This window comes from Barbus barbus (assembly GCF_936440315.1).
Source record: "Barbus barbus genome assembly, chromosome: 2".
NCBI classification, from domain to species: Eukaryota; Metazoa; Chordata; class Actinopteri; order Cypriniformes; family Cyprinidae; genus Barbus; species Barbus barbus.
The window spans coordinates 13,977,221-13,992,726 of record NC_136730.1 but is presented as its reverse complement, the minus strand read 5'-3'; the positions used below and the strand labels follow the sequence as shown (position 1 = coordinate 13,992,726).

At 36.7% G+C, this 15,506-nt stretch overlaps 1 protein-coding gene across 3 annotated transcripts in view; it reads right to left on the bottom strand.

The window, feature by feature from the left end:
- Window positions 1-15,506, bottom strand: part of LOC306885838 (diacylglycerol kinase delta) — a 74,005-nt gene that overhangs the window by 23,532 nt on the left and 34,967 nt on the right. Inside the window, exon 1 of one of the 3 annotated variants that reach the window (XM_079442619.1) lies at window positions 3,996-4,267. The exons of the other annotated variants lie outside the window; for them this stretch is intronic. Within the exon in view, the coding sequence (XP_079298745.1) occupies window positions 3,996-4,172 (177 nt within the window). The 5' untranslated portion in view covers window positions 4,173-4,267. Of the gene's footprint in view, window positions 1-3,995; window positions 4,268-15,506 lie in introns of those variants that run through there. 3 annotated transcript variants of the gene reach the window in all.

Below are 15,506 nucleotides of genomic sequence, written 5' to 3'. Positions count from 1 at the left end.
CTTTGTTTTGACTCGATGAAAAAATGTTCAAACTTTTTATACGGCCCCTAGCTTCTTTACCATTCAACATTGGGTATTTAGTTGACATTCGCAAGTAAGCATGCAGTTAAAACTACATCTAGGTTTGATTCGATTGTGAACAATTTTGCACTATGACAGTTGTTTTTCGTCAATATCATGACATTTTTTTGAATTTGTAAATGTATATATATATATATATATATATATATATATTTAGCAATTTAGCGCGAAGTATATGCGAATATCAAACCAATTTTAAAAATAAAATAAATTGTATGTCATAATTGGATTAGCTTAATTATTATTTAATGAGTAATAATAAGTAAATAACCAGATTTTTACAGTGTGTCAGTATTGCAGAGAGCTTGCTCAACTACCCTTTCCAGTACACAATAGAAATTGTTTGTGATTATTACAATTGAACAGCCCAGACATTGAGACAACCGATTGTGTACTTTTACTTAAAAAAATACTTTAAAGTAAATTTAAAAGTATGTACTTAGGACTTTTACTTAAGTAAGATGTTGATGTAGTAATTACTTTTACTTAAGTATATATTTTGCAGGGTAGTTGTACTTTTACTTAAGTACTAAACTTAAGTACTTCCTCCACCACTGATTTCAAGTAATATTTGTTTTGTGAATAATGGCTTAAAATTTGTTTTGCTCTCCACACAAAGCTTTTGTGACTTTTTTGTAATATCATACAAACTGTTCAATATTGTCTAGTGCTGTGTTCAAATACACTCGTTCACTCACACTTTTCTCATATAGAATCTAATGCATGAAAGTATAAATACAGTAATGCCTGTCAATTATGTTCTCTCATGTGCCGTGTGAGTTCACATAAGCAGAGGCACAATTTCCGTTTTCCTTTCTCCTTGACAGCAGCTCTCAGTTTTCATATAAGAAAATCACTACTATAGCAACTGATGCAGATATACCGGATATTGACTGCACAGTCTGAACACACGGATCAGATTGCATCACTTACTGTACAAAATGACACTTCTAAAGATCAGATGGGATTAATGTACAGTGTCAACAGTTTGTATGAGATAGTCTGGTTTAGATGGCACATTGTGGTTAAAGTTGAGTTAGAGCCAGACCAATTATCCAAAGCACCCAGAGAGACTATGAGTCCCTTTCACAGTTAGTAATTAACCTAATGAACTGATTACAGCCCCTGCAGTACAGCCTATGAGTGTGTGTGTGTGTGCAATCTAATTAGAGCCTAAATCACACAGCCTGAGAATTTACTACCTCTGAGGTGTCACCCTGAAGAAGCCAAGACTCATTCAGTAACGGTGTCAGATCCTACACATGCAATGTGCTAATGAGAACTGCTGCACACATACTGTAGGAATCACACACTGTTTAGCATATTAGTTTTACTGAATGATTAGTAAACACATCATATTGTTATAATGAATGTGCATATATTACGAACGGCTGTAACCATAGATATGGATAGCCCTCATATTCACTGATATGGGCTTTACAATGGGCAATTCAAAACCTTTATGCTTGGCCTCATCCGAATTTTGAATATGGTTAATAACCATATAAGGAATATAGAAATGATAATTAGCTGAAAATGTACTCATCCTCAGGCCAACCAAGATGTAGATGAGTGTGTTTCGTCATCTGAGCGGATTTCAGAAGTTTAGCATTACATCATTTGTTCCGCAATGTATCCTCTGCAGTGAATGGGTGCCGTCAGAATAAGAGTTCAAACAGCTGATTAAAACATCACAATAATTCACAAGTAATCCTCATGACTCCAGTCCATCACTTTGTTTGTAAGAAATAAATCCAAATCCATCATTTCATTTCTCAAAATCTTTTCTGATGAAGAAAAAAACACATCTAAATCTTGGATGGCCTGAGGGTAAGCAAAGTTTTTATTTTTTGGGTGAACTGTTGCTTTAATTCAAACTTTAGTTGAAATAAAAAGCTGTACTTAAAATCAGGGCAACATCACAGGCTGAGAAAGAGAAAAAAACACTTTCAAGTCCTAAACGGGAGGAAGCTAGCCACCAGAGACTGATGAACATTAAAGAAAGAGAGTTCTTTGAGCTGCAAAATGGTCAAGTGATAGATATACTGCCTAAGCACCCCAGACAGCATCTGAAGCTGCAACCATGTTAGTCTACTGTTTTAGATATTAGTGGTTATTAGATGCTAAAAATGAATGTATTTTGAGCTGCAGCCACAGGGTGTGTTGCAGACCTCAAGATGAAGTTGTGTCCTCATGAGTGATATGTGCATGTAGACACACATGTGATCCAATCTATAGACTGCCAGGACACATAAGAACATTCAGCGGTCGATGGTATGATGGGTTTTTGGTTGGTGACTGGATCAGCTGAGATGAGAGACCTGATAAATGCTAATCCTGCATAACAAATAGAACATCAGTGTGCATGCTGATCCCTCCATCAACAGGCTTTCAAAGTTGTCTCCTCATTATCTTGTGACAAAAAAACAGAAATAGAGTATTCAGAAGGCAGATATGTTCCTTTTTTACAGAGAAATGCCAATTCCTAGGCCTCATAAAAGTGTAATTTTACTATTATTTATACACTCAGTTTTTATAAGCATTTTGAATTAAGTTTTCATGTTTATTTGACTAAGTTGTAATACTTTTGTTACAAACTGTTGCGACTTAGCCTTAATTACATTTTGTATCAGTTTTAAAGCAGCTTGCTCATGCATAGCTTAAGACATCAGGTTCTATAAAATTTCATTCAAGAGACAATTTAGAAGCTTCTTCTAAAATAAGTGGCAATAACATGACAAAAAAAAGAAACAAAAAATAACTTAATTAGTGACATACAAGAGCAGGAGGACAGAGCTAAAATGATTGTGGTTAGCATAGCTCACATAATCTGGTGTTGGAAATGTTTGACAAATGTTCTGGCATCTTGGCAAATCAGAGCACAGTTTGACATTACTGAGATCTCTTCCATACAGGATATGGATATAAGATTACCAAGGCCTTTAGCACACTTAAATTGGGATTGGTCTGTCAAACAAATGTTTCACTTAATGTTTCAATTAATAACCTAGGTCTCCGTGATTTCATGTACATTACGTATATAATTAAGAAAGGAATTAATTAAAGTTAGGATCATACTTAGTGCTGTACAGTCAGGTACGACCCCCATCTGTGACTGGATATTCCTTATGGATTCATTTTCTTTTTACATTTAAATGGGACATGAACAGCAAGCTGTTATTTCACTAAGAAAGTTGTCAAAAAAGATAACGGATGTGGTCAAAATGAATGAGAAGCACTGTAAACAAATTACATACTGCAATCAAAGACATTCCTGTCTGGGCTGTTATTTTTTCCGAGGTTGTGTGAAAAAGCACAGACATGTTTGAATTTACCTGACTAGCTCCAACTGAACAGGGGTTTTGTCTGAGGAGAATATGACTGAGAAGCAGAAGCCCTCCATTTAATCTCATGTCTGTATAGGAGTAACATTGAGATCTTATTTGAATACAAACCTGGAACACTGATGGCTCTGTGACAAAGTTGCTTTGGACAAAAAGCATCTCTTAAATGCAAAAACAGTTAAAGTGTCTGTGTCTTTAACTGTCCAGACCATCCAGTTCTGTTATTCATTACAGGCTTTGCATTAATGCCGCGGTAATCAGATCAGCACAAACGAGCATGTCCTGCTAACCCAGATAAACCTTATGACGTGCACAAACATACACACACCCCCTGCATCATCTCTCATATACAGTAAATCTAAGCCAATACACAAGCACAAAGCCAATCATGAATCATCTGCTGACAGGAAGAGATCACCAAACGGATTAGACCGGTGTGAGACATTTAGCCTCACATTCAAAAAAACAGATTATCACTAATATACCATCACACAAACACAGTCTGCAGTGCTCATTCTAGTGAAAACTACACAAAGTCAAGTGGAATTAAATGGAATAGCCTATCCAAACCTGTGAGAAGACACTATTGCTGATTGTCTGTCCTTCTGTTGTTCTTACTGAACTGCTGGAGGAGGTTTCCAAAAAGTCTTCTTCTCTTAAGTGGCTGGCATCTCCCTGGACACCTCCATCACAGCCAAACAAGAGCGGGGTAAAGCAACACACACTGGCAGGACACAGCCTGGGCATGATGGATCCCTTCAGCCATAGACATGTACACACACACACACACACTTACACTTACAGGCACACAGGAACACGCTGACTTCCTTTTGGCTGCACCTGAAAGACACACCTTCTTTTTAAAAAGAACTTCCTCTTACAGGTGAAGTGATAAGACCGCCCATCCTATTACACCCAGACCTACCATTTGAGAATGAAAACACACAGAGGCGTGCCAAGGTCCATATTTAGAACTAGATAAACTTGTTTAGTAAGCATCACTATTCACAGAACCACAAAAAAATCCCAAGCAGCTATAGGCCAAGACAGATGTTGCTATTGGATCAGGGCAGAAAAAAAGACAATGAGGCCTTTGCAAACATGAATGTACATGAACCATCCTGCAGGAACCAAAAAAATCCATAAATAAAACAGCAATGTCTTCTCCTAAAAAGCAATGAGATTAGCTGGAGAATGGAGAGTAAAATGAGACTTTGGCACAATGTCTTGTGCTTGTCCATTTTTTTTTCTTTTCAGATTAATAATAATCACACATTTCTTTGAAAGTTTTAGAAGAGACTCAAATTGTGCTCAAATTTATCAAGTTACTTTATGCTATACATTCATTTAAAAAAATGTGTAAATAAAATGAACACTCAAAAATTGCTAATAAATTCCACAAACAATTATAAAGACACACTTTGCTTTTTTGCTTTTATGTACAACTTGATTTTTTTAAAGTGTATATTTTTAGTGTCTTATTTCAGGTAAGGGTTGTCAAACCTTTTAAAGTTCAAATATGATGATATCTTTGAGAGAACCCCATCCTATAATATATATATATGCAGCTATGTTTACACATAGAAAGACCCATTTATACTTTAAATAAATAAAAAAACAAACAGTATAAATATGTATCAAATTAAATATCATCTGGAAAAATAATTACATTCTACACTATATATATTTTGGACTAGAAATATGAAATTAATCACAAATCATTTCATTTGCACTGACAGGAATAAAATCGTGATTGATCTCATGATCATGTTATAATTATTGTTGTCTACTAAAATTTGTTGGGGGTTTGAAAACCCCTGCCCTACATTAGAGAAACAGCTAAGACAAAGTTGATCCTTTTTTGAATTCCATGAAATGTTTTAAGCAATGAAAGAGCAGCCGCTGAGGAATAAATATTTCCTATGTGTCATCTGCACACAGGTCTGTTCCAAAACAAACCTACATGCGGAACATTCAGAAATATCTAGTAAACATCTTGAGTGTGGAACATACCTAGAAGTGTCTGTTACAGAAACAGGTGGGATGTGGAAGAGATGAGCAAGATGCATCTGGTGAGAGGTGGAAAAAGATGGAAATGCAGACCGAAATACTCTGGGCTCTGATCTGATTTTTTTGTGAGTGCTGGAGAAGCAGACACTGTAATGAGCAAAACTGTAACTGACAGCAAACACTGAGAGAGAAGAGTTTCTCTGTCATGTCTATGTGCAAACCTCCACCTAGACTCTTTAGCTCCTCATCACATTTTACTGTCGCTGTAAATCTCCCAGTCTGCGGTTTTACAGCCTGGTAATGAGATAAAACATCTCCTTACTACAGCACAAGGCTGACTGAAGGAAGATATTATTCCTTATGGCTCTGTTTATGAGAATACGATGAATGAGAGCATTTGTGGGTTGCTGTTAATCGTGAAGACACTAGGGGGCGGTAGTTGCTGGAGCTGAAGCAGCACTACAGTTATTTGTAACTGTCTGTTGCTGTCTCTGATACACCGATGCTGATCACACACACATTACCATATCACAAACACAACATTCACAGTGGCGCAATTTCACATGTGAAGCACGCATTTACACAGCTGACGTTACATGGCGGCCCATGATATTATGATGGCATGCTGGGTTGTCATAGAAACTACACTGGCCGGGGAGACAGACTATCTAAAGGGCCACCAGGCCACACACACATCCACACTGTAAATCAACACAAATTCCCACATCAACATGCTGGGTTGAAGGCGACCTGTATGGAAGCAGATTAGACTCAATAATAATTCACGCAAAAGACACGATGCACACGTGTCCCAATTCACATGCATGAAACCCAATTCACGTGCACGAAAAAAATATATTCACAAAAACCAATGCACAAAATAAGAATATACATTCATAAAATACATTTCACAAATGCAAAACACAATTCACAGATGTACAACATTTTTAAATATTTTAAATTCACAAGTTTATCCTGGACTATGAATGGCTTTGGATTTGTGTGTGTATTTTTGAGACTTTCCTGGTAACAAACTCTTTAGCCAATCAGATTTGAACCTGTCGATCGCCCAGTCATTCTTGAGAAGTGGGACAAAACAGGGTGCAAAATTGAAAAAAAAAAAAAACTTTGTACTCATAAGATACATAAATGTAGTTTCATTTGTCTATGTATTAAGCTACTGAGCTATGCTTTGATGCAACCTCCCAACTTTTCTCTTTTTTAAACAAAATTTGCTTTTTTTACCTTGGACTGTGTAATATAATTTCAACTTTATCTTTAACAGCATTCAAGATGTTTTTAACATTTCAAAACACTTTCTCATGTTAGCAAACAGATTACACTTTCACATGCGACCAACAATTCCACAACAAATATAAAATATCATAATGAAATATTATCAAAATAGTCATCTGACGGAGGTGACAGAACTGACGGAGTTGACGCATCTGACGGTGGTGACGAAAACCTGAATTTGTAGTATTTTTAACTATCAAATACATTGAATCAAACAATTACTGTGTTAAAACAACCACAACAGGCAGTGAGTATGTTATTGTTTATAAAGCTTTTATTCAAGAGTCACATTTAAGTATTTTGATATATTATTGGAACACAAAATCTTGATGTGGTGACATCTGACGGTGTTGACACATTTGGCATTTCTTTCACAAAACAAATGGAGTTCATGTAGTAGCCATTTTATTTTTTCTGTTGATACTAGATGCTAATGGAACCTGCTTCAGGAGAATAAAATTATCTAAATATTTCAAATAATTTCCTCAGAAATTGGAAGATGGTGTTGACGTATCATTCTTGTGACACATGAAATATTAACATTAGGATTTAAAATATTCTAAAACTATAAAACTGACCAGAGTCTGTCTGACAGTGATGTAGTCTGCAGAGGAGGACTGTGGCAAGGGGGTCCTTTAGAGTGACAGCTGCCCCTGATATTCATTGATTTTATTACATTTGAATGAATGTCTGACGGTGTTGACAAAAAGTGGGGACAAAACTTTAAAACCTTATGAAACATGCATGTGTCACTGAAAAACAACCTTGCGTTGATATGATATATTATTAAGTGTTGGTTTTGATAAAACAAGCTCTTTTTTATCGTTAAAAACATTTTTATCCATTTTATAGCATATGAATGATTGAACCCTACTCTGTGGACACACTGTTGTGTGATGTAGTGAGAAGACAATAAGTGTCATAGATTTCACATAATAATGATAAAATTAAATTGAAGGGGGTAATTGTGTTAAATAGATTCTATGATCAATCCCCATAACATTTACAATTGAAAATATTTTAAATTTTTAAACCTGATAGCAGTTACAATTCCTGGACATGTTTTGTCCCATGTTTCAAGAATGACTGTCGCCCAATCATAACCCACTGTGGGCGTGCCTATCTGGATGTTGCGTTATCAGCATGAGACCACGGTTCAAGTCACTGCAGCTGATTGTTTCATTTCAGTTAACTAGCCTTGTAAAGGTGTATTGTTGTATCATTTCCATGCTTAAAACTTGGAAGTAAAATTGGTCGTTTAGACACACTCTTTAAGCCAGCGGCTGCTATGAAAACAGTGTTGCCAAAAATGCAGCTGTCTTGTGTTAGCCACAATGTCCTGTATATTGGCCAAAATGAAGAAAGAATTCTGCTCATTGCCCTGTTTTTGCTCCCACTTAGCGCTGACCTTGCCCTCATCTTCATAGCTTATATATAAAGATGAACAGACCTCACGAGAACTCAGTGTATGAATAACGGTGTGTTTGTACTTACCATGTGCGAAACAGGATGCAGTGTTTAATTAATTCAGTCAGGTTTCACAGAAACTGCACTTGTTAAAATTACAAATGACTTGCTTCTTGCTTCAGACCAAGGCTGCATCTCATTGCTAGTATTACTTGATCTTAGTGCTGCGTTCAACACTATAGACCATGACACACTCATAGATCGATTACAAAACTATACTGGTATTCAAGGGCAGGCTTTAAGATGGTTTAGATCCTACCTGTCCGATCGCTACCACTTTGTTCATTTAAATGGGGAGTCATCTCAATTATCACCAGTAAAGTATGGAGTACCACAAGGATCTGTCCTAGGTCCTCTGCTATTTTCAATATACATGTTGCCTCTTGGTAATATTATTAGAAAATACGGGATTAGTTTTCATTGTTATGCTGATGATATTCAACTATATATCTCAACAAGACCAGATGAAACTCTCAACTATCTAAGATAATAGATTGTGTAAAAAATTTAAAAGATTGGATGACCAATAATTTCCTCCTATTAATTTCAGATAAGACAGAGATATTACTTATTGGACCAAAAAAACAGTACACAAAATCTCTTGGATTACAATTTGCAACTAGACGGATGTACTGTTACGTCCTCTATAGTCAAAAATCTGGGTGTTATATTAGACAGCAACTTGTCCTTTGAAAATCATATTTCCCATGTTACAAAAACAGCATTCTTCCATCTTAGAAACATTGCCAAGCTTTGAAACATGCTTCCTGTTTCTGATGCAGAAAAGCTAGTTCATGCATTCATGACCTCTATACTGGACTATTGTAATGCACTGCTAGGTGGTTGTCCTGCATCTTCAATAAACAAGCTACAGAAAGTCCAAAATGCAGCGGCTAGAGTTCTCACCAGGTCAAGAAAATATGATCATATTACCCCAATTTTACAGTCTCTGCACTGGCTATCTATTAAATTCCGAATCATTTACAAAATATTATTACTTGCCTATAAGGCCCTAAATGGTTTTGCTCCTGCGTACCTAACTTGTCTTCTACCACGCTTCAATCCAACCCGCTCCCTAAGGTCGCAAAACTCTGGACTTCTGGTAGTACCTAGGATGGCAAAGTCCACTAAAGGAGGTAGAGCTTTTTCACATTTGGCTCCCAAACTCTGGAATAGCCTTCCTGATAACGTTCGGTGTTCAGATACACTTTCTCTGTTTAAATCTAGATTAAAGACACATCTCTTTAGCCAGGCATTCACATAATGCATTTTATAATCTTGTACTGCAGTTATATCTGATCAAATGTACATTATTATTATTATTCTTTAGCTTGGGGTGAACAAATCATTTTTGCTTAGATGGAACAGCAGCTACGCTAATTATGTCTCTATTTGTTTCTCTGTTTCTGCCACGGGATGTTAGGGATTACAGAAGCTTCAGTCTGGATCCAACCCTTAAATGATCTGAGATGACCGAACACCTGAGAAAAGATGATGCCAACCCCTCAGAGGACCTCAGAGGATGCCAAAGCTCAGACAACATACAGAATTACCAAATTTTGCCATAAGTTAAATATATTAAGGTTCTGCAATATATAAATATATTGTGGAAACTTAATTTCCTGTAGAGCTGCTTTGCAACGATTTGGATCGTAAAAAGCACTATACAAATAAACTTGAAATTGAACTTAATACACACTAATTGTTTTCCTTGCATTTTTCAGGATTTACACACTTTGGCACAACATCTGGATGAGTTACAGACCTCTTCCTTCACATTAATCTTTATCTCTTTTATGTACTTTACCTTTATGTATTCATTTCTTAATGTAATCAACATTCATTTACTTATGTTTCATATTATATTACTGTGATTAACCATTGTTAATGTTTAATCTTGTGTTGAGTTGTGATGTAAATATCTTTGAGATTACAATACTCAAGATGATGTTGGGGAAGCAGCAATTGTATTGGCTTGGTAACAGTAGTGGAATTTATTCTGGTCAGACAAAGAACAATCATGAAAAGGAATACAGCAAAGATTCTTCGGTAAACTTAATTCAATTATTTTATCACTTTGTCTTATGCTTGTAAAAGTATAAGCTAACAAGCCAAGGTGTTAACTGCTTTGAATAATCACACCAAAATCTGGCACGTCCTGACAGAGAGAGAGCTAGTGAAGACTGGATCTAAAACATTTGATTAACGTTCACATAATGTATTAATCAATCGGCCGTGAAATTTACTTTAAAAGAATGCTAAAGACTCTAAATGGGACTCTATACCAGCCATTCAGTGTAAATGAGGTTTGAAAACCCTTTGACTGAAGAACTTCTAGCACAGCGTTAAAAACAGGTATCGAGCTGTAGTTGTACTACATTTGTTGGCCTACTCCCTCATAACTGCCAATTCATATTTCATATTACATTACAATTAATCATGGTCAGGTCATTTAATTCCCAAAATATTCAAAAAACTTTAATAAATTAATAAATCTTATACAGCAACTGTAACAACTCACTTGTTTTGAATGTGTTAATTCTGACTTAAAGCCAGAACATTTAACAATGTATAACAAAGCTTTTTTTAATGCATGACTTAAAAAATCTGTTGAAACTGTCAAAATGGATGGGTTGCAACACAACTGTTTTGAAAGAGTTACAGTTCCAAATGAAACTTCTAGATTCATATCACCTCATAACTTGTAAGGGGATGAAGTAAGAACAGCAGGGTCACGGGTTGTCTCAGCAATTTGTACATCATCAGCCTCATAATTCTGAAATAAGAAGTATTTGCAGCATAAACAAACTTAAATGAAATGTACACGTTTCCAATGTGTGCATGCTATTACATACATCAGCAGCATCAGCTGAATGGTGTTATTGCAAGACTTTACACACAAGACAAGCTCTGCTGTGACAGCTTTCATGTCCTCAAACAAAAACACAATATTTTCATAGTATATTTATTTACGACACATCTCATCAGTCAGAACCTTATTTTATGAATCTAATATCTTAATGTGGTATGTTATCCACGTGAATAATTATTATTTATTACAATAAATATTTATTATTTATTACACTGGTCCTGTTCCACTGGTCCGATTTTACTTCCAAGTTTTAAGTAAGCATGCAAAGATAAAACAATAAACATTTACACGGCTAGTTAACTGAAATGAAACAATCAACTGCACAAACCCTCTGCCATGACTTGAACCATGCTCTCGCGCTGATGACGTAACATCCAGGTAGGCACGCCCACATCAGGTTATGATTGACCGATCGACAGGCTCAAATCTGATTGGCTAAAGAGTACGAGAGACCCACGTGGGAGGAGTTTGCTACCAGGAGGAAAGTCTCAAAAATACACAGACACAAACCCAAGGCGAATCACACATTTACAGTCCATGATAAACTCGTGAATTTTAAACATTCAAAATTGTTGTACACAGTTGTACGTCTGTGAATTGTGTTTTACATTTGCGAAACGTATTTTATGAATATATATTTTTTCATGCACGTGAATGGGCTTTCATGCATGTGTGCATGGTGTCTTTTGAGTGAATTATTAATGAGTTTAATCTGCTTCCACAGACCTGCTGCTGGAGAGGAAATGAAATGCTTTGTCACTTCCTGCGAGAGAGTGAAGCGAACGCAGGGGGATTGGTAGAGTCACACAACATATGGGGCTGAGCCAGCTAATCTGCGTATGGAGAGAGAGCCCAGTGCCAACATTAAACCTAATGAACCCAGGCGTCAGATTTAGTGTCTGCATCAGTCAACACGATTCTTTCGGTGGATGTAGAGCGGAAATTCTCCTCCGTATTTAGACTGATTAAACATGACTGGATCCAAATGTAGATTATCTTCCTGCGCTATTATGATGTAAATTAGTAGAGGAAGTTGAAATGACACTTTGGGAAATTTGATGAACATATGAACATGCACAAACAGCTGCTGCGGGAGAGGAGATCGCTCTAATCTCATTGCTGAATTACTGACAACTGCTTCCAGCATACGCCACAAATCTGAGACTATTCACATAATCCCTTGAGAGAGAGAGAGAGAGAGAGAGAGAGAGAGACTGAGGTTCTTTGGCTTTTCTTTCATTACAATCTAAGCTTGAAATGAAGGGAAAATTGAGAAAGAGAGTCTTATGATGAGAGTGTCAATCAAAACATTTTCATACATGATCATCAATTTAAATTACAAAATAATGTATTGGTGAGATTGTTTTACATACATTACTTAAAAAAATCAGTGTCTCTCTCTCTCACTCACTCTCACACACACACACAAAAGACATTAACGGACATAAGGAATATCCCAGATTAATAATCATGAATAAAAATGCTAAAAAGAAAGAGAAGAGATTATGACTAGAGAAACAGCGTGAATCACACATACGTACTGTGGATGGAGGCTAAGGGAGAGGAAGAATAGGGACTGAGAAGTCCCACAGAGGTGACAACACCTATGGAGTGAACACCTGCTGCTCGTGTCATGAGCGCTGGACTGAACAAAGGCTTTGTGACTGAAGTCCTGTCACTGCTGCTCCCTTATGACACACACACTAACGCTGGGCTCAGTCACGACATCCTCCTCAACCCTGAGTGCTCTGCCGTTTGTGCCATCTCCACGGGAACAATCCCCAGCCATTTCTGCAGCAGGGGGATGAGTGGCGTTCTGCTAAAGAACATATTGTCCCTTCACACACTCCTCCACACACAATCTCCTGACCATCTCATCACACACACGAGTGCAATATGTCTGCCGCACAACATACACGCATGAAGTAGAAAAAAATGTACCATGGAAATGTCAAGTCTTTCTATTTGATTTGATTCTATAACAATTAACCGAATCAAATCAAAAAGATTTTCATGGACACCAAGTTCCAAAACCAGTTTTTGAGACAATTACCTGAGCCGAAAGTGCCATGTGACCGATCCCTCTATATTAAAACCCTCTGTAGAGAGGGGCAACACACAAGTATAATTCAGACAATAAACTGTTTGCCAGTTAATATTTTTATGTTTAAATTTAATTTTGTTCAAAAAGAATTAAGAATATTTTGGTGTGGCAATTAACCAGAGAAGCACTACCCTAACTAAGGGCAATTGCTTAAAAGGTTAGTTCACCCAAAAATGAAAATTCTGTCATTAATTACTCATCCTCATGTTGTTCCAAACTTGTAAGACCTTCGATCACCTTCTGAACACAAATTAAGATATTTTTGATGAAATCCGAGAGCTTTCAGACCCTGCACAGAAAGCAACGCACTTTCTGACTGATACATTCAAGTCCCAGAAAGGTAGTAAGAACATGACATAGAAGACTGACATGGAAGAGAAGAAATTGAAGATTAAAGTTATTTTTGTTTTCTTTGCACACAAATAGTATTCTTGTAGCTTCATAAAATTACCACTGGACTACTGATGTCACAGGAACTATTTTAATGATGTCCTTACTACTTTAAAGTCGTGATGCAAAGGAAGTTGTGACAGATCTTTTCTTCTGTATTGATCTAGATTATAGATCTTCTCTGACTAACAAAAAAGAAAAATAATTAGCATGGGGACTTGTAAAAAAGTTTTTAAAAAATCTACATGTACATAAATGAATCATTCAGAATAACATCTATAATATGAATTTACAATGACTTTAAATCTCGAGAGATATGTCAAGATGGTGCACTCATATTACTATGGATGGGAAAATGTGCAACAAGCTAAATGGCAGAATAATTCCTGCCTTCTAAATAAAAGAGCCGGCTGACCCTCCATAAAAACCTGCCCTCCTTTGTTACTGTTGCTATGTCCAACAAGCTGTTGCTATGTCCAACAAGCCATGCTACTATCACACTACACACCATGTTCTCACACCGAAAAAAATACATCACAGATCAAAGATGAAACTGACAACACACCGACAGACAAGACAGAGCAGGTTATTTCTGGCATGAAACAAGGTCTCAGCTTTCAAATTTGGTCACTTTTTAAGAAATTCAAACAATAAACACCATTTTGTGTCTCTTTAATGTATCGTGACATATCAGTGTATTGCCTCAGTTCAAGCGGCACGTGAACCGATCTTCTCATATTTATTTAAAAGCACAAAATAAACATGAATAAACATGAGAATGTATTTTATTTCAACCACGGAAAGACGTCAATAGACACCATTTTTCAGGTTTACGTCCAACGAAGTTAATCTATGCTCTCCTGTCTGGTTCGTTTGTCGGACAAAATGGCAGATTCGGCATTATGATTGGTCACATTGCCTGTCAATCAAGCTCTTTGCGATTACCAATTGGTAAATTCATTGTGTCCCTGCAAATATGGCCACCAAGTGGACAGAACTTACTTGAAAGAGATTTTGCTTTAAGCTTACAAGCCGAAAAATTACCTCCTGTTCCCAGTTGAATCCGGTTTCAATTAATTTTAATTTTTTTTGTTATTGTCTATAAATAAATGAACATTCAGAAATCTGCATGGACTAAATCTTAAATAAGTTTTGCTTGTAATGTAGAATATAAAGTAGAAAGTGGATAATACAATGTCAGTCTAGAAAATAAAGCCTACAGTATTGCTTGTGGTCATATATCTCTGTAACAGTCCCACAAATCACAAATTGTCTTGAAGCGAAACTATAAAACACAACAAGCTTAATCAAGTCTTAATAAATCCCTACACCACAAACACATAAACACACTGAACACAGTGAGCCCAGTGGGAAAAATAGATTACAAACCACATACAGCTGTTGTGAATGTTAGAGCACAGAGAAAGAGAGAGCTGTTGCAGACTAACATTCCACTTAACCTTTCTAGCGAGAGACACACACACCTGACCCAGCACCTGTTCTGTGTGTGCACGTCGCAGCTGTACACTTGTGTCGCCTCCTCTCCTGACTGTGTTCAAGGGAATGTTATTATATTTCAGCGTATGAGTGTGCTCTGTGTGTGTCTCGTCAGCTGTTCTTCTCTTTACTGGCAGCGCTCGACTTCCTCAGGCAGCAACATATTTTCTGCTGAATTAATCAATCACAGAGTATGATCTCTATGCAGATGAATCTAGCAAGATAAATGAAGAGAACAGAAAGTTTCCAAACATTCAAATAACATCCTCTTAACATCAGTTCACATTATGAGTAAGGATTATAATGACTGGGTTCCTCATGAGGCTGTAATGTCGGCTGATCACATCACCTGATCTCTCTCTCTCTCTTTCTCTCTCTCTCTCTCTCTCACACACACACATACGTTTTCCACCATAATGGTGAGTCAGTGCTTGGCTGTGCATCT